At 40.8% G+C, this 24339-nt stretch overlaps 4 protein-coding genes across 9 annotated transcripts in view; 2 read left to right on the top strand and 2 right to left on the bottom strand.

The window, feature by feature from the left end:
* LOC114641514 (gastrula zinc finger protein XlCGF7.1-like) overlaps positions 1-24339 on the top strand; it is a 688851-nt gene that overhangs the window by 425348 nt on the left and 239164 nt on the right. The gene's annotated exons all lie outside the window — the stretch shown is intronic.
* Positions 1-24339, bottom strand: part of LOC114641540 (tigger transposable element-derived protein 1-like) — a 769935-nt gene that overhangs the window by 267814 nt on the left and 477782 nt on the right. The window lies entirely within an intron of this gene.
* Positions 1-24339, bottom strand: part of LOC114641539 (zinc finger protein 501-like) — a 419195-nt gene that overhangs the window by 85367 nt on the left and 309489 nt on the right. The window lies entirely within an intron of this gene.
* LOC114641511 (E3 ubiquitin/ISG15 ligase TRIM25-like) overlaps positions 1-24339 on the top strand; it is an 88559-nt gene that overhangs the window by 41871 nt on the left and 22349 nt on the right. Inside the window, exons 1-2 of one of the 2 annotated variants that reach the window (XM_051927827.1) lie at positions 13301-13433; positions 20088-20632. The exons of the other annotated variant lie outside the window; for it this stretch is intronic. Coding sequence (XP_051783787.1) covers positions 20218-20632 — 415 coding nt within the window. The 5' untranslated portion in view covers positions 13301-13433; positions 20088-20217. Of the gene's footprint in view, positions 1-13300; positions 13434-20087; positions 20633-24339 lie in introns of those variants that run through there. 2 annotated transcript variants of the gene reach the window in all.

Consider the following 24339-nt stretch of genomic DNA (forward strand, 5'->3'; position numbering starts at 1 on the left):
TCATTTTGTTTTTAAACGGTAAATTAATAAAATAACATCAATATTCCAATCAGTACCTTTTCTTTCGTAAAATCACATGCAGTCGAAAAAATTTAAAAGATGCCATACACGCCACACATGAAAAAACTGAATGTTCTAGTAAATTATTACGGGCATTGGGGTGCATATGCATAACAGCTTGTAAAGGCAGACGCATGATTACTGGTTGGATTACTCCTGTCTTCCTTGTGTACATTCCATTTATGCCAAGTTTCTTTTATAGAGGAAAATTGGGCTGTGCATCATAAAGAGAGAAAGCGAATGGTAAAGGGGGATGAATCTAAAATTAACAATCTGAGCAGACCTCAACAACAATTCTTCTCTCCTTTAAGGAAAAAAATATATACACTCACAAACATATGTTAATAAATCTAAGTCGCGCCACAAGACTGCTCATGTGTAAACATGATGTGTAGTTACACTGTGTTCTTTTTTAGATAACACCTTAGACATTTGTGATAGAATTATTACAGAAGTGCAGGTAAATGCTTACAAAAGAGGATTTGGTTTTCCCAGAGGTTGTCTTAAGATTGTAAATGTAAGGTAAGGTGGTCAAAAAGATGAAGATCTTGAAACAGAGAGGCAGCGGCTTGTGGATGAAGTGAAGAAGGAAAATATGAACCTGGACCTATTCAACACCAAAATGGGCCTCACTTTTTTCCCTGAGAAGAATGGAGATTGTCATGGATGAACCGCTGGTCTCTGTAGTCCAACAGAGATGGCCAGGCCTTTTCATAGAGCAACAGGTGAGTTTTATCTAATCTTATAATTCAATTGTCGAGTAGCGATGCTAGTACAGTGATCCCTTGCTATATCGCACTTCGCCTTTCGCGGCTTCACTCTATCGCGGATTTTATATGTAAGCATATTTAAATATATATCGCGGATTTTTTGCTGGTTCGCGGATTTCTGCGGACAATGGGTCTTTTAATTTCTGGTACATGCTTCCTCAGTTGGTTTGCCCAGTTGATTTCATACAAGGGACGCTATTGGCAGATGGCTGAGAAGCTACCCAACTTACTTTTCTCTCTCTCTTGCGCTGACTTTCTCTGATCCTGACGTAGGGGGTGTGAGCAGGGGGGCTGTTCGCACACCTAGACGATACGGACGCTCGTCTAAAAATGCTGAAAGATTATCTTCCCGTTGCTACCTTCTGTGCAGCTGCTTCGTGAAGTGACATGCTGCACGGTGCTTCGCATACTTAAAAGCACGAAGGGCACGTATTGATTTTTTTATCTCTCTCTCTCTCTGCTCCTGACGGAGGGGGTGTGAGCTGCCGCCTTCAACAGCTTTGTACCGCGGTGCTTCACATACTTAAAAGCAAACAGCCCTATTGATTTGTTTGCTTTCCTCTCTCTTTCTGACAGACTCTGCTCCTGACGCGCACTCCTTTGAAGAGGAAGATATGTTTGCATTCTTTTAATTGTGAGACGGAACTGTCATCTCTGTCTTGTCATGGAGCACAGTTTAAACTTTTGAAAAAGAGACAAATGTTTGTTTGCAGTGTTTGAATAACGCTCCTGTCTCTCTACAACCTCCTCTGTTTCTGCGCAAATCTGTGACCCAAGCATGACAATATAAAAATAACCATATAAAATATATGGTTTCTACTTCGCGGATTTTCTTATTTCGCGGGTGGCTCTGGAATGCAACCCCTGCGATGGAGGAGGGATTACTGTATCTTGAAAATAAGTACATTATTAATTTCTGAATTTTGTTACAGGTATATGCAGAATTTTATCGCATTACCCAAGTGCAATTGAAAAAAATATTTCTGACATCCTTGGACAAGTATTCGACAGCTCTGATCAAAATGTACAGAGCAAAAAGAGGCAAGACAGCACATGAAATGAAATCACTTTTAGACTTCCTAGATGAACAGGAACGTAATAAGGAGCAGGAAAGAACTGTTTAATAGTCATAAGCATGAACTTAACAGTAAGTGGCAGTGTTGTAATTAAAGCAGTTAAACTGTTTGCTTATGAAGGTGCTTGTGGCAAACCCATAGACTTATCAAATGCATGCAAAATAATTTTATAGAACAAGCTAAATTAAACTGCATATGTTTACATCTGAGTCACTGGCACTGCACATATTCCCTCCAATGTCATGGACTACAAATTCATAATGTATTAATTTACAGTTTTCTTTAATGGTGAGATTTACACAAACAATATTTTTACCTGAAATAAAAATACAATTCCTTCTTTAAACCAAAGGTGTGACTAGCAACTTGGTGGTGTAATCAACAACATTCCTGAGCTATTCTGTTTATTCTAAATTGACAATTTAAATTATCCATGTTAATAGAATATGTGTGTGTGTGTGTGTGTGTCTGGATGTGTGCATACATTCTGAATAATTTGCATATGTGCAACATCCTTTCATTATTTGGATTCATTTAACAAAGATGGACTTTTGTATATGTACAGTAATGTGGAAGAAAACATGTCAAATATAAGTAGTTGTTTTGTTTAAAGTTTTCTTAAATTGTCAATTTGTTCAAACATTATTTCTTTGTATATTTTACCTCTATGACTATCGTTCCTGTTAACTTTTCAGACTATGGATGTTACCACACACAAGATGGTAACGGTTCTAGAAGGACTACTTCTGTACTTTAGAGAATACAAGAAGTTATCAACAACCTGTCATGTGAGTTCTGTTGGAAATGTCAAACTAAATGATTAACAAACTAGAAAGTTAAGTTGGTAGACAACCTTTCACTTGGCTTTGGAAAAGAGTCAACTATGGTTTATTTGATCACACCTTAACTGTATCATTGTTCTATATTTTTAGGATACAGACTCCCTTCAAATATATACAAATGAAATGAAGATAGGAATATCAGAGGTTGTGAGGCACCATGAGACCCATCCTGGAGCTGCACCAATGAATGTGGCTGGGATAATAGAAGATCAAGTAGTAACTGAAGAGCTTGTCGACTTCACAACTGCATTTGTCATACGTGTTGGTCTTCTGTATGCTCTAAACATTCAGCACCCAAAAGAACTGAAACACACCTTTGAAACAGTGCAGAAGGAGTTTCTAACTATTGGAGACTCAAACTAACATAGAGTGTTGTCACTCAAAAATATGCTGCATAAATGTTAGACAAATGTGTCTCAGATCTGCAGAATAGGATAGGTTTGTCTTTTAATTTTAGATTAAACTTTGCAATAGCTACTTCTCTTTGTGTGAAAGTCTTCTCAGTTGCACATTAGTGTTAATATTATGACACAATCCCTTTACCCTGTGCAGGTTCTGTTCAAAAAGACATTTTGAAATTATTGATGTAACACTTTTCAAATTAAGATTCTACAACATCAGAGATGGCATGGCTTGTGGTTATTAGTAATGTTAACAATGTTATTAAGACAAAATTTGAACGTACTGAATATAAATACATTTATATAAGGGATTTTCATATTTCACATTGTAATAATAATGTAAGGCCATGTCTAAGAAAGTAAAGCTGTTTTTTCTTTCTTGCTCAAATAGAATATGTTGCTCAATATAGCCAGAGATCGTTGTAACTGATTACAATGTGCTTTTTGAGTTTGCAAAAAATATATAAATTTGTTGAATTACTACCTTGCCTGAGGAGTGGAGAAGAAGTGTACTGCTGCCGATATTTAAGAATAAGGGGGATGTGCAGGACTGCAGTAACTACAGGGGAATAAAACTGATGAGCCACAGCATGAAGTTATGGGAAAGAGTAGTGGAAGCTCAGTTAAGAAGTGAGGTGATTATTGGGAAGCAGGATGGTTTCATGCCAAGAAAGAGCACCACAGATGTGATGTTTGCTCTGAGGATGTTGATGGAGAAGTAGAGAGAAGGTCAGAAGGAGTTGCATTGCGTCTCTGTGGACCTGGAGAAAGCATATGACAGAGTGCCTCAAGAGGAGTTGTGGTATTGTATGACGAAGTCGGGAGTGGTAGAGAAGTACATAAGAGTGGCACAGGATATGTATGAGGGAAGTGTGACAGTGGTGAGGTCTGTGGTAGGAGTGACGGATGCATTCAAGGTGAAGGTGGGATTACATCAGGGATCAGCTCTGAGCCCTTTCTTGTTTGCAATGGTGATGGACAGGCTGATAGACGAGATTAGGCAGGAGTCCCCGTACACTATGATGTTTGCTGATGACATTCTGATCTGTAGCGATAGTAGGGAGCAGGTTGAGGATACCCTGGAGAGGTGGAGATCTGCTCTGGAGAGGAGAGGAATGAAGGTCAGTAGGAACAAGACAGAATACATGATGTAAATGAGAGGGAGGTCAGTGGAATGGTGAGGATGCAGGGAGTAAAGTTAGCAAAGGTGGATGAGTTTAAATTCTTGGGATCAACAGTACAGAGTAATGGGGAGTGTGGAAAAGAGGTGAAGAAGAGAGTGCAGGCAGGGTGGAGAAGAGTGTCAGGAGTGATTTGTGACAGACGGGTATCACCAAGAGTGAAAGGGAAGGTCTACAGGACGGTAGTGAGACCAGCTATGTTATATGGGTTGGAGATGGTGGCCCTGACCAGAAAGCAGGAGACAGAGCTGGAGGTGGCAGAGTTAAAGATGCTAAGATTTGCATTGGGTGTAACGAGGATGGAAAAGATTAGAAATGAGGTTCAGCTCAAGTTGGACGGGTGGGAGACAAAGTCAGAGAGGCGAGAATGTGTTGGTTTGGACATGTGCAGAGGAGAGATGCTGGGTATACTGGGAGAAGGATGCTAAGGATAGAGCTGCCAGGGAAGAGGCAAAGAGGAAGGCCTAAGAGAAGGTTTATGGATGTGGTGAGAGAGGACATGCAGGTGATGGGTGTAACAGAGCAAGATGATGAGCACAGAAAGATATGGAAGAAGATGATCCGCTGTGGAAACCCCTAACAGGAGCAGCCAAAAGAAGAAGAAGAATTACTACCTTGATGTTTGTCTAAATTATTATAGATGACATTCACACAGCTCTAAAATGTATATTAGATAGGCTTAATGCTGTTCTACATATTAGTTATTTCTACTTCAGCTAATTAAATTTTTTTAGTTTGGCATAGTGTAGCTTGTAATCAGTAACCCAAATTTGTAATTGGCAGGATTTGTCAATGTAATTTTGAGCAAACTCAAAAAGCACATTGTAATCAGTTACTTAATATTTTTTTGTTGGGAGTAGGATTGAATTTTTACAGTGTATGGTTGGATGCAAACAGCCCTGACGGGCTCACCACTACCCTGGCTTGAGTCCTGTTCTTCATTTAACACGGCCATCTCAGGTAAGCAAAAGAATTAAAGTACATAGAAATACTGAAAGTAGTTGTAAAGGATAAAAGACATTAAATAAAACAATATTGTTTCAAATATCACAAAAATGTACTCGTAATGCCATGCCAGCTGTAGATTTTACTGTATCCCTCCAGCAGCACTAGCTTGTGTAATGTTTGTATTTTTTATTTTCCCATTAAACAAATCAAAGTCTCCCTGTTACAGTGAAACCGCACGAGCATCTTTCCTGATAAGAAAACACCAAAAAAATGAAACCATTTAAATGATTTCTAAAAGGTCTCAATAGGAGACAAATTGGTAGAAATGAAACGTGAACGCGCCCTGTAAAGTTACATCGTGCGACGCCACTTTAACAAAGTTTGCCGATGGCGACTTTAAAGGAAAAAATACAAAGAACACGCGGAGCTCGAGAAAAATCAGAAATGAACGACGGGGCCGTGCGGGAGCGAGCGGCTGAAAAAGCGCGTGCCCGACAGACAGCACAGTTCGGAGCATGCGCGAAATCAAAAGAAGAAACGGCGCGGAAAAGTGCACGAGCGCGAAGAAAGCAGAAGCGCCTCCGCTAAGTCAGATGTAGCATTACATTACACGGGACACCGACCGGAAAATATAGTAACGTAGCAGTAGCAAAAAAGTGCGCGACCTCCGTCATCCACAGTAAACTCCTGGAGGTGCGATTTGCTGTGCCGCCTCCTCCACGTAGCGCTCAATCACCAACACTTAAAAGCGAACCACGCGGCATCAGGTACCACCTCAAATTTAATGCCAATGTGACGGTCTTGCTCACTGCTGGCATTCCCACCCGTATGCGATCCCCACGTTCGACTTTGTCTCACCTTCCACACCTTTGCTTGATCTGATGGTTGTGAAGAAGTCGGAGCGCGAGGATCTCATAAGAGAAAATGAGTGATGTGCAGCTGCTGGATACTGACGTTCGCGCTTTCGAAGCGCCGCTATGATGCTTGTTTGAAATGCGCCTGTCACGTGATTTTGAGGCACGCTAGCGTCATGACGTCATTGATATCTGCGCAGTCAACTGCCTATTAGGTCAGGCCCCTCATCTGCTGAACGGCTTTGGCTCAAAGCGTAAAAGCACTTGGCCCTGCTGCATCTGTAAGGTGTGCTGACGCGAGTTTTAATCGATACCAAAAGTTAAAAAAGGACTTTTTACAAAGAGTTATGTAGTACTTGTCTGTAAGTTAACAAATATGTTTAGCAGACATTATGAATGATTCACGTGGGGCACCTCGTTACTTGGTGTACAATCGTTTCCACCTACAATCGGTAACAAATTAATAAGCATGTTTCGCGTAAGGCAGCACTTATTATAACAATCCAGCGTCTATTCTGCTCCATGTCGATCATATCAGAGAGGCTAAGAAACGCTTCACCAAAGCCGACTTGTATAAATAATCGCACAGCACTCCTCATTAAACGTTTTTACTACTCAGTGATTCCCAGATCTGTAGCTGATTTGTATTATTAATTTCCAATAAGAAATGTGAGTAAAAGCAAGCTCTGCATAACTAATCACATCTGTCTTTAAAACAGAATCAGTGCAATTGACAGCAATTCAGGGAAAGCCTCGGGACTTCTACGTTAATAAGACACAAATGTTGAAAAGAAACTTTGCGAATTTATCCAGGGGTGGACATAAAGATCACTCAAGTATTGACAAGAAGGAGCAGCTGGATAAGCACATCTGGAGCCAAACTTTATAAAAACATCTGACTTTGTCAGCAACAACCTTTCATTGTGAACTCATCTTTTCAAAGTCTTCCGAAGTTCAATACAACAAAGTAAAAGATTGACGGAAATAGAATTCTTGACAGACTAAGGTTTTGTTGTTTCTGTTTTCTTATCTGCAGTCCCACAATCCCCCGCAGTCACTGGCGAAGTTTAACGTTCTCTGCTCCTCACCTGTCGTGTTACCCAAAGCATCAACACGGAGTTTCATTCAAGGCTTTTACCGCCCTTCCTGTCATAAGACACACATTTCTTCTACATACGTGTCCAATAATAATAATATTAATAATAATAATAATAATAATAATAATAATAATAATAATAATAATAATAGTAAACTGGCAGGAATGAGAAAAAGCTCAAGATGGTAATATTTATGAGAAGAGCCCTCATGGCATCAGGGTGAGGAGGTGCCTTGTCTCCCGTTACGTGAGCTCGTCTGCCGCCCCTCACTTACATTGGCACGCGTTACACTGGGGGGCAAATGCAATGGAGAATACCGACAATGTACACCTTCAGAAGTGCAATAAATCGACTGTACACTGAAGCATTCCATTGTCAAACGTAAAATACAAAGGAGAACATTTCAGATAAACGATGAGTTTTGTTAATTATAAACAATGCAACATAACTATTATATGTATTGTCACTTTTTTATTTATTTTCACCAAACGTTATCTACATGCGGAAATGAATATGGTAATATATTTATAATAATCCTGATTAAAATACACTGTCAAAATATATTAATGAACAAACTGAGACACATTGGCGTTTTATCACAAAGCGTGTGCGCTGTCATTTAGGACACAATGCATTGTTAACGTCACGCACTCTCTACTGACGCGATGTCACGAAAACAAAGAAACAGCGCAGTCCATGAAACTCACAGCCTCCTTGATTTCTTATGATTAGTTGTCAATATCATATAAATAAAGTTATTTTAAGAAGATGACAAGTCTGCTATACTCAGTTCAATAAACGTTCCGTTTAAATACAGAATATAAAACAGAATCTCAGTGAAGTGGGACTCGTGGGAGTAATGAATAATTTGTGCCACTGAGAAATTATAAATAACGGGAACAAGTAAAAACTACGACTTCCTAAAACGGACACTGTAAACGTCGACATTTCAGTAACTCATTTAGGAGGCTTGTGTGTTCATTTCAATATCGATTTAAGAGCTCAGTACGCCACCTATTGTACTAAACGATGGGTCTCTACATTACGGCCAGCGGAAGAATTCTGCGGAAATGCGCCAATTGGACTAATTTTACAATGAGAATCCGCAAAAAAATAAAATAAAATAAATAGATAAATAAAATAAAATAAAACACGGGGTGTTGATAGATTTCACATGCATTAATTAAAATTGTATTCAAAATATATTGATATTCCATATTATGTTAATTTTCTTCAAAACCATACGTCATACAGTATACATCTATAAATGTATTATTTTTGTCTTAAGGAGAATACTGTACAACAATGATAATCTTGTTGTATTTTCTTCTCACCAGTGAAACACTAATATCACATTGCTGTGTCTAACTTACAAATAAAGACGTGCAAAATATTTATCAAGTTACATAGAAAAGATCACAGCACAACAACATTCAAGCCAAGTTGAGATGACGAGAATAAAAAAATAAATTAATTAAAAGGTGTTTCCACAGTCAGCGCTATCTGTAATTAATGTAATTATGATATTGTCTGGCGTGTTTTAACATACATTTGTATAAACTAAGAACAGACTTTCTCAGAGAAAACAATTCTTATTGAATGTTAAATGTGTCTTTTCGTTTCTGATCGCTATACGGCACTTCCATCTTTGGACAATTCGCTATAAACAGTTTCAGCCAATCAGCGCCTTCCAAACACGCAGCAGGACAGCGTGAGCCTTCATTGTCTTATGCGGCGCGGCCTCTTCGTTTCATTATCTTATATTGAGTTGTTAGACTATTTACTGTTAAGTGCTGTTTGAGCTGCCGTTTAGTACAACAGGTGGCTTACTGAGCCCTTAAATCGATATTGAAATGAACACACAAGCCTCCTAAATTAGTTATTGAAATGCATAAGTTTACAGTGTCCGTTTTAGGAAGTCGTAGTTTTTACTTGTTCCAACTCATATTATGTGATATCATCTAATGTAAAATTCTGCTCCGCACTTCGAACATTTTTATTTTTATACTGTATTGAGGATTTATTCTGTTCTGTGTATTGTATTCTATTGACCCCCTTCTTTATGACACCCACTGCACGCCCAACCTACCTGGACAGGGGTCTCTCTTTCCTTTCCCGAGGTTTCTTCCATTTTTTCCCTTCAAGGGTTTTTTTGGGAGTTTTTCCTTGTTTTCTTAGAGAGTCAAGGTTGGGGGGCAGTCAAGAGGCAGAGCCTGTTAAAGCCCTTTGCGGCACTTATTGTGTGATTTTGGGCTATACAAAAAAAATTGTATTGTATTGTACTTGTTCCTGTTATTATGAATTATAATTTCTCAATGTCACATATTATTCGTTACTACTCACGAGTCCCGCTTCATTGAGATTCTGTTTTATATTCTTTATTTGCAAACATTTTAAACGGAGCGTTTATTGAACTGACTATAGCAGACTTGTCATCTTCTTAAAATGACTTTATTTATATAATATTGAAAAATAATAAGGTGAGAAATCAAGGAGGCTGTGAGTTTCATGGACTGCGCTGTTTCTTTGTTTTCGTGACATCGCGTCAGTAGAGAGTGCGTGACGTTAACAATGCATTGTGTCCTAAATGACAGCGCACACGCTTTGTGATAAAAGGCCAATGTGTCTCAGTTTGTTCATTAATATATCCATCCATCCATCCATTTTCCAACCCGCTGAATCCGAACACAGGGTCACGGGGGTCTGCTGGAGCCAATCCCAGCCAACACAGGGCACAAGGCAGGGAACCAATCCCGGGCAGGGTGCCAACCCACCGCAGGACACACACAAACACACCCACACACCAAGCACACACCAGGGCCAATTTAGGATCGCCAATCCACCTAACCTGCATGTCTTTGGACTGTGGGAGGAAACCGGAGCGCCCGGAGGAAACCCACGCAGACACGGGGAGAACATGCAAACTCCACGCAGGGAGGACCCGGGAAGCGAACCCGGGTCCCCAGGTCTCCCAACTGCGAGGCAGCAGCGCTACCCACTGCGCCACCGTGCCGCCTCATTAATATATCTGACAGTGTATTTTAATCAGAATTATTATAAACATATTACCCATATTCATTTCCATTTAGATATGTAACGTTTGGTGAAAATAAATAAAAGAGTAACAACACATATAAGTTATGTTACATTGTTTATAATTAACAAAACTCCTTGTTTATCTGAAATGTTCTCCTTCGTATTTTACGTTTGGCAATGGAATTCTTCAGTGTACAGTCGATTTATTGCACTTCTGACGGTGTACATTGTCGGTATTCTCCATTGCATTTGCCCCCCCAGTGTAACGCGTGCCAATGTAAGTGAGGGGCGGCAGACGAGCTCACGTAACGGGAGACAAGGCACCTCCTCACCCTGATGCCATGAGGGCTCTTCTCATAAATATTACCATCTTGAGCTTCTTCTCATTCCTGCCAGTTTATTATTATTATTATTATTATTAATATTATTATTATTGAACACGTATGTAGAAGAAATGTGTGCCTTATTTTATGTGTGTGACAGGACGGACGGTAAAGCCTTGAATGAAACTCCGTGTTGATGCTTTGGGTAACACGACAGGTGAGGAGCAGAGAACGTTAAACGTGTCAGTGACTGCGGGGGATTGTGGGACTGAAGATGGTCTAAGAAAACAGAAACGACAAAAGCTTAGTCTGTCAAGAATTCTATTTACATGAATGATTTACTTTGTTGTGCTGCACTTTAGAAGATTACTTATTTACCCCCCTTTGAAAAGACGTATTCAGGAAATAATGTTGCTGACAAAGTCAGATGGTTTTTAGAAAGTTTGGTTCCAGATGTGCTTATCCAGCTGCTCCTTCTTGTCAGTACTCGAGTGATCTTTATGTTCACCTCTGGATGAATTCTCAAAATTTCTTTTCAACATTTTTGTCTCATTAAGGCAGAAATCCCGAGGCTTTCCCTAAACTGCAGAAGACGCTGTCGATTGCACTGATTCTGTTTTAAAGACAGAATCACTGAATAGTAAAAACTTTTAATGAGAGTGTCGTGCGCAGATACAAGTCAGCTTTAGTGAAGCGTTTCTTAGCCTCTCTGATATGATCGACATGGGGTGACGCTGGATTGTTATAATACGTGCTGCCTTACACAAAATATGCTTATTAATTTGTTACAGATTGGAGGACAAAACTACACAACAAGGAACGAGGTGCCCCACGTGAATCATTCATAATGTCTGCTAAACATATTTGTTTACTTACTGACAAGTACTACATAACTCTTCTTAAAAAGACCTTTTTAAACTTTTGGCATTGACCATACGCGAGCCCAAACTAGGATTTAAATTCGCGTCAGCACACCTTACAGATGCAGCAGGGCCAACTGCTTTTACGCTTTGAGCCAAAGACGTTCAGCAGAAGAGTTGATGACCAAATCGGCAGCTGACTGCGCAGATCATAGACAAACTGTATATCGATAGACGCCGCATTCACTTTGTTGCCCAGTCGACACGATACGTCAGCGCATCCGCCACATTGCGAGTGGCAAAAGTGCCAATTAAACTAATACAGGTAGACGTGGACACGGGTTTTCTGATGAAAAAACAATAATATTTAAAATAGTATCATTTACATACAACAGATTTTGATGATTCGTTTATAATCAATTATTTATATCCATTTATACACTAATAATGGCAATTATTAAATAAATAATAATAATAATTATTGTGTCATTTGATTGTATTATGGTGACTGTTGTGCTTAAAGCTAAACTGGAGTACCCGGAGGAAACCCACACAAACACAGGGAGAACATGCAACCCGGGTCTCCTAACTGCGAGGCAGCAGCGCTACCACTGCGCCACCGTGCCGCCTCTTGAATTCTCTTCCCTCTCATATTCGTCAGCTCGATTCAATAACACATTTTAAAACTGCCGTCAAACTTATCTTTTCAAACTGGCATACCAATTGTGAATTTTGCACTGTTACTGCCAGTTATCTTTGTTTGTTTGCTAATTGTTGCTTTTTGATTTATCATTCACTTGTTTTAATTTTACTAATGTTGTTTAATTTTATTCTAAGGTGACCTTGAGTGCTAAGATTATAAAACGGGATTTTCTAATGGCCAAATATAATCAAAACAATTGTTCAGCCTTACCTATGAAATGTAATCCCCTGTGATCTGGTTTGGAGTGTACAGCAGTTTGTACAATCCCAAGCAGCACAAATCTATCATTTGATATACTTATCCATCACCTTTATAAAATTGCATTCCTTCGTCTCCGAGACAGAGCCAAACTCCGTCCCTACCTCTACCTCTGTGATGCTGACAAGCTGCTTCATGCCTTTGTCTCATCCAGACTGGACTATTGTAATGCACTCCTCATCAGGATACCCAACAAGAGCCTTCAAAAGCTCCAACAAATTCAAAATAGTGCTGCAAGAATCCTGATGAGGGTGCGGAGATATGAACACATCTCACCAATCCTTCGGTTACTTCATTGGCTCCCTATCCATCTCCGTATCGAATACAAACTGTGTTTGTTCACTCACCAGTGTATCCATGGAAATGCTCCACAATATCTTAAAGAACTCCTTATATTACAATCCACTACAAGAAACATCCGTTTTAAAATACCTACCCTGTGACCAAACTTCGTACAATGGGTGGCCGAGCCTTTGCAGCCGCTGCTCCACGGCTCTGGAATGCCCTACCAGAGAGCCTGAGACACAGCAGATTGTGGGCTGTTTTAAAAAACAGCTAAAGACTTTTCTATTTAGGAAAGCTTATTAACAAGAATGCTATAATTATTGTTGTTTTATCTCTGTTTTTATCTTGCCTTGCCTTTGTTTAATCTTTTTATGTTGCACTTTGAGATTTACTGCTAATGTAAAGTGCCCTATAAATAAAATGTATTATTATTATTATTATTATTATATTCATTACTTCACTCCACAGCAGTGCCACTCGCAATATGGCGGCGACGTTGACGTACGATCCTGCTGGTCATGCGGCGTCTAGTAAGTCTATGTCTATGGCGAAGATATCAATGACGTCAAGACGCTAGCGTGCCTCAAAATCACGTGACGGGCGCAATTCAGACTAGCCTCTGCACGACTCTTCGAAACCTCACCTAGGCAGTATCGAGTAGCCCATCACTAGTTTGATCTTATGAAACTCTCGCGCTCCGACTTCTTCACGGCCATAACATCAAGCAAAGGTGCGGAAGGTGAGACAAAGTCGAACGTGGGAATCGCGTGTGGGTGGGAATGGCAGCAATGAAGAAGATCGCGACTTGCTGAGCGGCTTTAAATTGGAGGAGGTGCCCGACGCCGCGTGGTTCGCGTTTAAATTTTAGTGATTGAGCGCAACGTGCAGGAGGAGGCGGCACAGCAAATCGCACCTTCAGGAGTTTACTGTGGATGACGGGGATCGCGTACTTTTCTTTGCTACTGCTACGTTACTTTATTTTCCGGTTGGTGTTCTGTGAAATGTAATGCTACATCTAACTTGTCGGAGTCGCGTTAAGTCGGATTGCTTCTGCTCTCTTTACGCTCGTACACTTTTCCACGCCGCTTATCCTTTTGATTTCGCGCATGCTCCGAACTGTGCTGTCTGTCGGGCACGCGCTTGTTCAGCCGCTCGCTCCCGCACGGCCCCGATGTTCATTTCTGATTGTTCCCGAGCTCTGCGTGTTCTTTGTGTTTTTCCTTTTTATTCTAAAGCCTTCATCGGCAAACTTTGTTAAAGTGGCGTCGAGCGATGTAACTTTACAGAGCGCGTTCAGGTTTTATTTCCAGCAGTTTGTCTCATACTGAGACCTATTAGAAATAATTAAAATGATTTTTTTATTTTGTATTTTCTTATCAGGAAAGATACTCGTGCGGTTTCACTATTCCAGGGAGACTTTGATTTTGTTTAATGTGAAATAAAAAATACAAACATTAAACAATCTAGTGCTGCTGGAGGGATACAGTAAAATCTACAGCTGGCCTGGCATTAGTTTTTTGTTTGTGCTATTTTTAATGGTATTGTTTTATTTAATCTTTTATCCTTTGCAGCTACTTTCAGTATTTCTGTACACTTTGATAGTGTAGCTTAGTAGATTTGGCCGTGTTAAATGAAGAACAGGACTCAAGCCAGGGTAGTGGTGAACCCATCAGGGCTGTTTGCATCCAAACATATGAAGTCATAAAAATGTGAAAGCTGCAGAGCCGCGACTCGACTATTATGGGCTGGAGCTCAAATGTCTGTCGTCATTGTTTAAAGTGTCAGTGCCACCTCAGAGACCTTGGTGAGCAGATTCTGATGCCCATGTTGGTGAATCCCTGTTGAGCCCACTCCTATCTTGCCCCTCAGACCCTCGTGCCACTAGGTATGCTTTAGTTACGATTCCTGCTGAAGTCTCTTTTTAAAGGGCATATCCATCTTGTGGTTTTCCACCTCCTCAGATGCTCCATTTCTTTCCCAGCTGCTTATCTCTTCCTGCTTTGCTGACTCGGCTGATATCTCTGTGATTTCCACGCACAAGTCCCATAGTTGCAGTTCATTAGTTTCTGGTTCAACTTGCAGATTATTCACACTTGATGTGTGTAATAGAAAGGTTTTCTCTGTAACAGGAGAAGGGATGAAATAAAGGAGTAAGAGGGGGGGTTGGTCGCTTCAGTGCAAAACCAGCTACAAAGATTGGAATGTTTGGGATGATAGCGAAAGAATGTGCAAAAACTTGCTTCTCATAAAGAGTTTCAGAATGTTATGGGAATACAGTCAAGGCTATGTACTTGTTTTTCACTTCGAGGGGCTTCATTGCAAGCAACGTTTGTTATTGTGTGTCTTCTGATACTAGGCACCATCTCAGTGAGGGCCAAGTAGAAGAAAAACAATACTGCGTCCCGTGGAAGGGTGTGTGCTGAAACTGATCACTTTTGTATACACTGCTTACACGTAAGCCATTTTGGGTAAGGACACTCAATTAGTATATAAGGGAAGGTTCCGCCCTCAGTTTCTTCGGAAGCTCAACCGTGGGGAGCGTGCACACCGCCCGGTATTGGACCAGGCTCACGAGTTGATCCTCTGACGAGACTGACACGCGGGCTCCCTCAGTCTACTGGTCTAGGATGATGGCTCTGGGTCTTTTGATATTACTGTAAGTCAATAGTATAATTCACATATCTGTATTACTGTAAGTCAATAGTATAAATCATATATCTTTATATTACTGTAAGTCAAAAGATAGATAGATACTTTATTAATCCCAATGGGAAATTCACAAGTACAATTCCTATATCTGCATGTATATTGCTATTATATTGTATGTAACTGATACTATATTTGAACAAGTAAACAATTGAAGTATTGGACCTTTCCTCTCTGATTCTTGCCTGCTTATTTTCTGTTAAAACCTTTGAACCATTTTCCCAAACTAAAACATTTTGGCGTAGTCGGTTGCAGGATTTTGGGGAATCTGGTAAAATATTGAACTATTAAGTGAGGCAAAGGAAATCAGAGATGTTTAAGAAAAAGGATAAAAGCCCTGGCGCAGCTCCTTTACCTCTCCCCGGCTGGGAAGAAACAGTATGTGAAGACTGCGCCAGAGAATTGAGATGTGGGGGGGGGATTAGCACAATATTGGCAGAGCTTGGATCCCCCAACACCAGTGAATGTGCTAGCCGCGCTTAAGAAATGTCAGGTATCTGCAAAGGAACCCATAATGGGCTTGCAGACGCGAGGGTGGGTTTTGCTAACTGCGGTTAAAAATCTGGATAGTCTGATAGACGAAAAAGAAAGGGAGATTAAGAAAATGCAAATGGACTTGGCGGATGCGTTAGGGTGGGCCTCAATGGCCGAATCCCAGGTAGCTGTATTATTGCCGCGGGTACAGAGAGCCGAGGGGATGGCGGAAAAGGCAGCCTTTTGCATAGCCAAGGTGAATGCGAAAAAGAAGCGCAGACCGGATGTTGCGAAGGTTAAAGCGTTTGTAGCCGCAGTTAACGTCCATGAGCGGGATCCTGAAAAATGGGACGGTAACATTTGGGATGATGATTATGAGGATGATGACGGACCCGATGCAGGGTCGGTAATTGACCCTCTGCCTCTACAGGCTAAACCCGTGATGCGTCGCAGACTTTTTACTGATGCACAGAGTAATGTTAAGATAAGGAGAAAAACCGGCGCAAGAGTAAACACAAGAAAGGAGGAAAGAAAGCCAAAGGTAAAGGAAAAGGGAAAAATAAAGGAAGGACTTTATATCCCGTTGAAGAATTAGAACATGCAGCACAAAATTGTTAAGGGTAAAGCTAAAGTGTAAGTTAAAATTTTTTTTTTTTTTTTTTTTAGAATTAACACAATGTAAATAGGTAGTATCGTAATCATAAATTCTGTTTCAGGAGGAGGAGAGGAGTGGGTGCAACATGCTGTGTTCTTGTTTTACAGAATTGGGGGTGTTCTGAATGAAGTAGGAGCCACCACATTAGGAGGCGAGGCAACAGAGACGACTCAGGTCCGATGGCGGTGGAACAATTCCACTAAGCCCAGACGTCAGGAGAACACCACGTGTCCGGAGAATCAGTCTTGCAATGTCCTCACCATTACGACTGGTGACGGGTGCACCATCTACTCCTCGAACTTGAAGGTGCCGGGGGTAAAACCACAGAAGTATCTGATTGAGTGCTCTGAAAACTTAAATATTACCTGGACGTCGAAAGTAACTTGGTGTATGGGGCCCTGGAACGGCTCCAAGGTACAGTGCGAGGTCAATGCAACATCAGGCGAATACACCTCTAATAAGACTGGGCCCATTGGCTGGATTAATGCAACCGATATTATTAACAGGACTATACCAATGCTTGCTATAGCCGTGTGGGCCAGAACCCCCATAACGAGACAGTCACATGTAGAACCAATAATTGACACATGTAAACTTGTTTCTATGACAGCAAAAAGGACTAAGGTTACATGGCAAGTGACGTTTCCACTGTTGCCACAGTGTAAGCGTGCTAAACGGGCATGGTACGACACTTTCTTAGGAGGGGTTGGCACCACCCTAGGAACTTTAAACACCGTAGATAATGAAATAACTGCAAACAAGCTTGAGAATGTGGGACGACATACTCACAAAGTGGCAGACCAAATGGCTAGGTGGTTACCTCAGTCCATGGTCTCTCATCAGCAAACAGTAAACTGGGAACAACACGCTTCAGATTGGATAATCATGGCTAGCAATGACACTCGATGGCTAAATGTCTCAACTTTCATGAACTGGACTGTATGCACTTTTAACATATTACAAGCACAGATACAGAAAAATAACATGCAAATGGCTTTAAGGACTAATAATATGCAAACATGGCAAGATATATGGAACATTAGCAGTAGCTTATGGTTAACGGTTAAACCTGAATATACTAGGTGTAATGATACAATATGTAATGAGTATTGGTTTCAATATAATGTTACCACTATGATAACCTTGTGTAGATATCACGTTTTACCTGTTATTGCACACGGATACCCTTTGGTGCTGCTTATTATTATTATTGCTTTAATGACTATATTCAATTGCTATGTGTTTTGTGTTTTAAAACGAATTAATAATAGAGCACAACAGACAAGGTTGCTGATTTTGCGCTGAGCGAGGGACCGATTGTAATAAAAAGGTTTTCTCTGTAACAGGAGAAGGGATGAAATAAAGGAGTAAGAGGGGGGGTTGGTCACTTCAGTGCAAAACCAGCTACAAAGATTGGAATGTTTGGGATGATAGCGAAAGAATGTGCAAAAACTTGCTTCTCATAAAGAGTTTCAGAATGTTATGGGAATACAGTCAAGGCCATGTACTTGTTTTTCACTTCGAGGGGCTTCATTGCAAGCAACGCTTGTTATTGTGTGTCTTCTGATACTAGGCACCATCTCAGTGAGGGCCAAGTAGAAGAAAAACAATACTGCGTCCCGTGGAAGGGTGTGTGCTGAAACTGATTACTTCTGTATACACTGCTTACACGTAAGCCATTTTGGGTAAGGACACTCAATTAGTATATAAGGGAAGGTTCCGCCCTCAGTTTCTTCGGAAGCTCAACCGTGGGGAACGTGCACACCGCCCGGTATTGGACCAGGCTCACGAGTTGATCCTCTGACGAGACTGACACGCGGGCTCCCTCAGTCTACTGGTCTAGGATGATGGCTCTGGGTCTTTTGATATTACTGTAAGTCAATAGTATAATTCACATATCTGTATTACTGTAAGTCAATAGTATAATTCACATATCTGTATTACTGTAAGTCAATAGTATAAATCATATATCTTTATATTACTGTAAGTCAATAGTACAATTCCTATATCTGCATGTATATTGCTATTATATTGTATGTAACTGATATTATATTTGAACAAGTAAACAATTGAAGTATTGGACCTTTCCTCTCTGATTCTTGCCTGCTTATTTTCTGTTAAAACCTTTGAACCATTTTCCCAAACTAAAACAATGTGGCAACAGACCCTTCTGTGTCAGCAGTGCTGTCAGGATCAGTAAACCCTAAATTATACCAATTTCTGCTTTGCCAGCCCAATCTAATACTTTATGTGTATGCCACCATCTCTATCCACATATCTCACAGTTTGCCCCTTTTGTAGACCAACACAAAGACTCTGTCTTAAATTGTGAGTTTGCTCAACTTCAACATCAACATCTTCTGCTGGGAATGAAGAGTTTAGAGTCTCCTTCTCATCTCCAGTGTCTTCATTATCTGATGTAGTGTTGGATAAATCTCTCTCTTCATCTCTCTCACTACTGGTCGTATATTGATTGTCACCTTTACCGTTGACTTTACGTAGTCTAGAATGGTGGGCCCTTACAAGAGCACCTCCATGTCTGACACATTTCACAACTCCATCCTGTCCAATGACATCTGCAGGTCCCTTCCATTCTGCACAGTCCACTCTTTTGTCGTCCACTTTGTTTCAGATTTATCATTTTCATAATTAACCTGTCTCTGGAGTGCTCTCCATATTCAGTCTGAACACTCATCTTCAGTAAATGCTCTTCTTGGAGTGTGCAGTGCTGGAATATGTGCTCCACTGACACACTCCTAGTGGTGCCTTCTAGGGCGGGTGGTCTGTCCACGACAACACAAGGAAGATTTGGATTTCCGCCAAACCCCGGCTGATATGAGCTGTACCCATAAACATTGTGCATGGTATTCTTTACCATTAGTGCCCCTTGGCACTAATCTGGCACTAACCAGTCACATCCAGTACTCTTTATCACTTTCTGTATAATTTCTGTGAGTGTCTGATTGTGTCTCTCAGGTAGTCCATTACCCCTGGGACTGTATGCAGCGGTGGTCTTTGTTTTAATGTTAAAATTCTCTGCCATCTCTCTGATTCCCCACCATTATCACTAAGTAGTTTCTGAGGAGCACCATGTACTCTTATCTGAGAACGAATGAATGAATTGTATCACAATTTCTGATGGTCTCTTTGACTTTACAACACTTCCTGCACTGAAGCATGTGAATGTGTCAATGATGTGAAGACCCTGTACTCCTGTTTGACGTTCATGTCAGTCTATAGCCAAAAAAGCCCTAAATATGACGGCTTTAATAGACCTGCCATTGCTGTGTCCAAACATGATGGTGCCGTGTAGATAAAGTGTTGTCATATCTACATGGTGGGACTGAAATGTATGCAAATCCCCTTTAATGAAGGTCTGCAGTGCACTTTGATCACATCTGAGTTATTTGATTTGTAATTTTAAACTGTGAGGCAGAGGAGGAAATCAAGAGAAATGTGTCTTTGACCCAAACCTCATGGAGGGCACTGTAACCCTGAAGTGTGCTCATTATTTTTTCTGACTTTATGAAGTTAATTCTACCTCTTTTATTTTCACAGGGCTTTCCTATTTCACTTGGCCATTCACTGAGGTGTCTAATGGCCTCCAGCTCAGGGCTGTCCATGTGAGAAGTCAATCTGAGAAGAGAAGGGCAGACACTTAAAGAGAGAGAAGAGTTTCCCACAGAGCATGGCCTCTGTGAAAGAAGATGGTGTGTATGAAAGAACTGTGGACATTAAAGAAGAGGACTGTGAGCGGCTCACACCAGAGGATATGAGTGTGAAGCTGGAGGATCACGAAGAAAGAATTTCAGTTTTTAAAGAGGAGGAGGAGTGCAAGGGGGTGACTGCTGCCATTAAAGCTGATGATTTGAATGATTTCGCCATTGGTCATGAACTTCAAATGCATGATACTGTGGATATTTTCAAGCAAGATGCCTGTGAAGAATCTCCAATCAGTTTACAGCCCATGTCCACTAATACGGGACGACTGGCTACGCAGGAGAATTCTGTAGAGTTTGAATCAGAGTTATCAGAGTCTGAAGAGAAAATCACCGAGGGAAATGGGAGAGAAGGAGAAGAGTCACCTGGGAGTGTTGGAATAAGTGAGTAATGTGATTAAATATAAAAAAGAGAGCATTTATAAATGCTAACAGGGGGTGCTTTGATGTTTTTAGTAGATTGATATGAGAGTGGCAAACACGGTTAATTGAACTTGGATAAAGACCACCCACTCGGGCCCATGATAACAAACAATAGGTTACCTAATAAATGATAAATTAGAAAAACTTGGGAGAGTAAGGAAAAATCTAAAGTGTTCATCGCATGACTTGAACATCATGAAGCTTTAACTGAAGGTGTGACGTATGTTAGGCCAACAGCACATTACATTCAATGAGAATATCCAACGTTATATTTTATTAAAGACCTGTATATTTCATAAATTGTGTGGCAGTTAAGGCAGAAATATCCACATAAAGAAATAAGTAAGAATAAAATCCTCACCCCTGTGCACTCAATAAGAGTGAATTTGCTCAAGCCAGTGCCCACCTAATGTGTGTCATCTTTCTAATGTGAATCTCGTGTACGTTGGCGTTAACAGTGGCAAGAATTACCTGTACGAGCCATGATGACATTCAGGGGGTCTCAGGGTCTTCTTTCAGCATCTCGTGTTCTACTCTCAGCCTGAACTTGCTGGAGCAGCATGGCCTGGACAAGTTGGCAGTGGTGTGAAATCTTCAGATGGAGATGATCTTGGCCCTTCTGTCTCCCACAGTCACATCGGGTCAATTTGGAGTCGCCACTCCACTTCACCTGCATGTTTTAGGAGATGAGGGGAAGAACCAGAAACACCATTAGCAGCTCCTATGTAGAACAAGTGTGGGCAGGATTTGACCCCAGGACCCCTATACAATAAAGCAGCTGTGCTAAACACTGTGTCCCCCTAACACAAGCGGATATATTTGTTTGTTTTGATTTTAGGTCAGATTATGTTCTAGAGGATGTAAATATCATCACATACATTACAATTAAGAAGAGAAAACCCAACTTCAGACACATTATTGGGTAGGAAGGCTCTGATCGGAGTCTTTAGAACTGATATTGATCACCCATTCCATTGCATTAGGACCTGCTGATATCAATAATGATAATACCATCCATCCATTATCCAATCCTATACATCCTAACTACAGGGTCATGGGGGTTTGCTGGAACCAGTCCCAACCAACACAGGGCGGAAGGCAGGAAATAAACCCCAGGTGCCAGTTCACCACAGGACACCACACACTAGGGACAATTTAGAATCGCCAATGCACCTAACCTGCATGACTTTGGACTGTGGGAGGAAACCCATGCAGACACGGGTAGAACATGCAAACTCCACACAGGGAGGACCCGGGAAGCGAACCCAGGTCTCTTAACTGCGAGGCACCACCGCTACCCACTGCGCCACCATGCCGCCCTATAATAATAATTATAATAGTTTTTTTTTTTTTTTTTAAATAATATAAATGTATTTTTAGCCATGCATGAACTTCACATTCCATAATAAAGTGCTACGGCATACAGCATACACAAAGAACATTTACCCATAATACACACATAATGAAACAAAAACAAGCTGGACAATACTAAAGGCACGTCTTAATCATACTCCACATTTCTAATCTAATAAAATATTCCGTTAGATATTTGTAGCCGTCTTCTCCAACAAGAAGAAAACGAGACAGTCTTGGTCTTGGTCATATCACTTATGAGCTTCACAGAGATAAAGATTCACCTCTGATGCTGATGACTCATATCATTTTTATCTTTATTGACAATTTCTTCATGCATTCTGCAGTTCTGTTGGCAGGGAGTTTTTTTGGATCTCTTGGCTGTCATCTGTCTCTCCGAGTGCGTCTGTGTGGTCGAGACACCGGCAATAAACAGTTTATGTGTTTGAGATTTGCAATCATTTGTGAAATACGTGTCCTTGTACCATTGTTTAATTTGGGGGTCACATTATTATGATAATGTGTTACAGATTTCATAACTGTATAGTGAGCATTCACATTCGATGCTTATTATGCATAATTAGTATTATATTATTTAGGTCTAAAAATTAGGCTCATACCATTCTACCCAACAAGCAAATAGGCGGATTATAATTTCTAACTAATCGACGTCCACTTGATAACGATTTATATTTCTGTACCAGCTCGGTTAAACGCTGTATCCCTTTCCTCCCATCTACCTACACATTCACTGAAAGGCTAATCAAAGGGATTTTAGTCAAAATAGCTAATGCATGGTAAATTATACAAATAAATCAGTCAATAAACACTCACTGCCAGATTGTGGATCTAAATGATCTAGTAGGTGACATCTTCCAGAACTGAAAGTGGCTGGTTGCCCAGGCTTACGAATTCCACTGTTTTTGCTGTCTGTCTTTGCCATTCTTGCTGTCCGTTTTATAAGGTTGAGTTTTCTAAGTGCTGCCATTATTGGAGGCCGAGTGAGAGTAGGCAACTGAGCTAGACTAAGCTTGCTGGTCGCCTCAACCTTTGAACAGCTTGTTCTTCACACCAGTCCCTCTTGTGTTGACTTCTCAGATGCTGAACAAGGTTTGTATTGTTGAAAGTTTTAGCAGAGAATCCTCCATCACTGACTTCTTTTTACACATATACAGTGATCCCTCGCTATATCGCGCTTCGCCTTTCGCGGCTTCACTCTATCACGGATTTTATATGTAAGCATATTTAAATATATATCGCGGATTTTTTGCTGGTTCGCGGATTTCTGAGGACAATGGGTCTTTTAATTTCTGGTACATGCTTCCTCAGTTGGTTTGCCCAGTTGATTTCATACAAGGGACGCTATTGGCAGATGGCTGAGAAGCTACCCAGCTTACTTTTCTCTCTCTCTCTTGCGCTGACTTTCTCTGATCCTGACGTAGGCGGATTGAGCAGGGGGGCTGTTCGCACACCTACACGACACTGACGCTCGTCTAAAAATGCTGAAAGATTATCTTCACGTTGCTATCGTTTGTGCAGCTGCTTCCTGAAACGACATGCTGAACGGTGCTTCGCATACTTAAAAGCACGAAGGGCACGTATTGATTTTTTTATCTCTCTCTCTCTCTCTGCTCCTGACGGAGGGGGTGTGAGCTGCCGCCTTCAACAGCTTTGTGCCGCGGTGCTTCGCATACTTAAAAGCCAAACAGCCCTATTGATGTGTTTGCTCCTTTGAAGAGGAAGATATGTTTGCATTCTTTTAATTGTGAGATGGAACTGTCATCTCTGTCTTGTCATGGAGCACAGTTTAAACTTTTGAAAAAGAGACAAATGTTTGTTTGCAGTGTTTGAATAACGTTCCTGTCTCTCTACAACCTCCTGTGTTTCTGCGCAAATCTGTGACCCAAGCATGACAATATAAAAATAACCATATAAACGTATGGTTTCTACTTCGCGGATTCTCTTATTTCGCGGGTGGCTCTGGAACGCAACCCCCGCGATGGAGGAGGGATTACTGTATTACAAACCGTAAATATGCTATCTCTTGTAGGAAGTCAATAAAACTGTTAGACTGGCGAGGACGTGTTTCTGTATTTTGGTAATGTTGGAACTTTGTCTTGCATGTTTTTTATCATTCAAGATCAGATGTTAAGATCAGCTAATTTGCTGATCATCAGTCAAGTCATTTGGAGTGAAAATTGACTGATTTTGATTTGTGATCGATTGATCAGTTTAGGCCTGTCTTTTACTTGTGAGAGAAAGGTGGACAAATTGAACAGACAGCAGCAGAACATGTAAAGACCACACATGGATTG

Source organism: Erpetoichthys calabaricus, chromosome 5, assembly GCF_900747795.2.
Source record: "Erpetoichthys calabaricus chromosome 5, fErpCal1.3, whole genome shotgun sequence".
Classification (NCBI taxonomy): domain Eukaryota; kingdom Metazoa; phylum Chordata; class Cladistia; order Polypteriformes; family Polypteridae; genus Erpetoichthys; species Erpetoichthys calabaricus.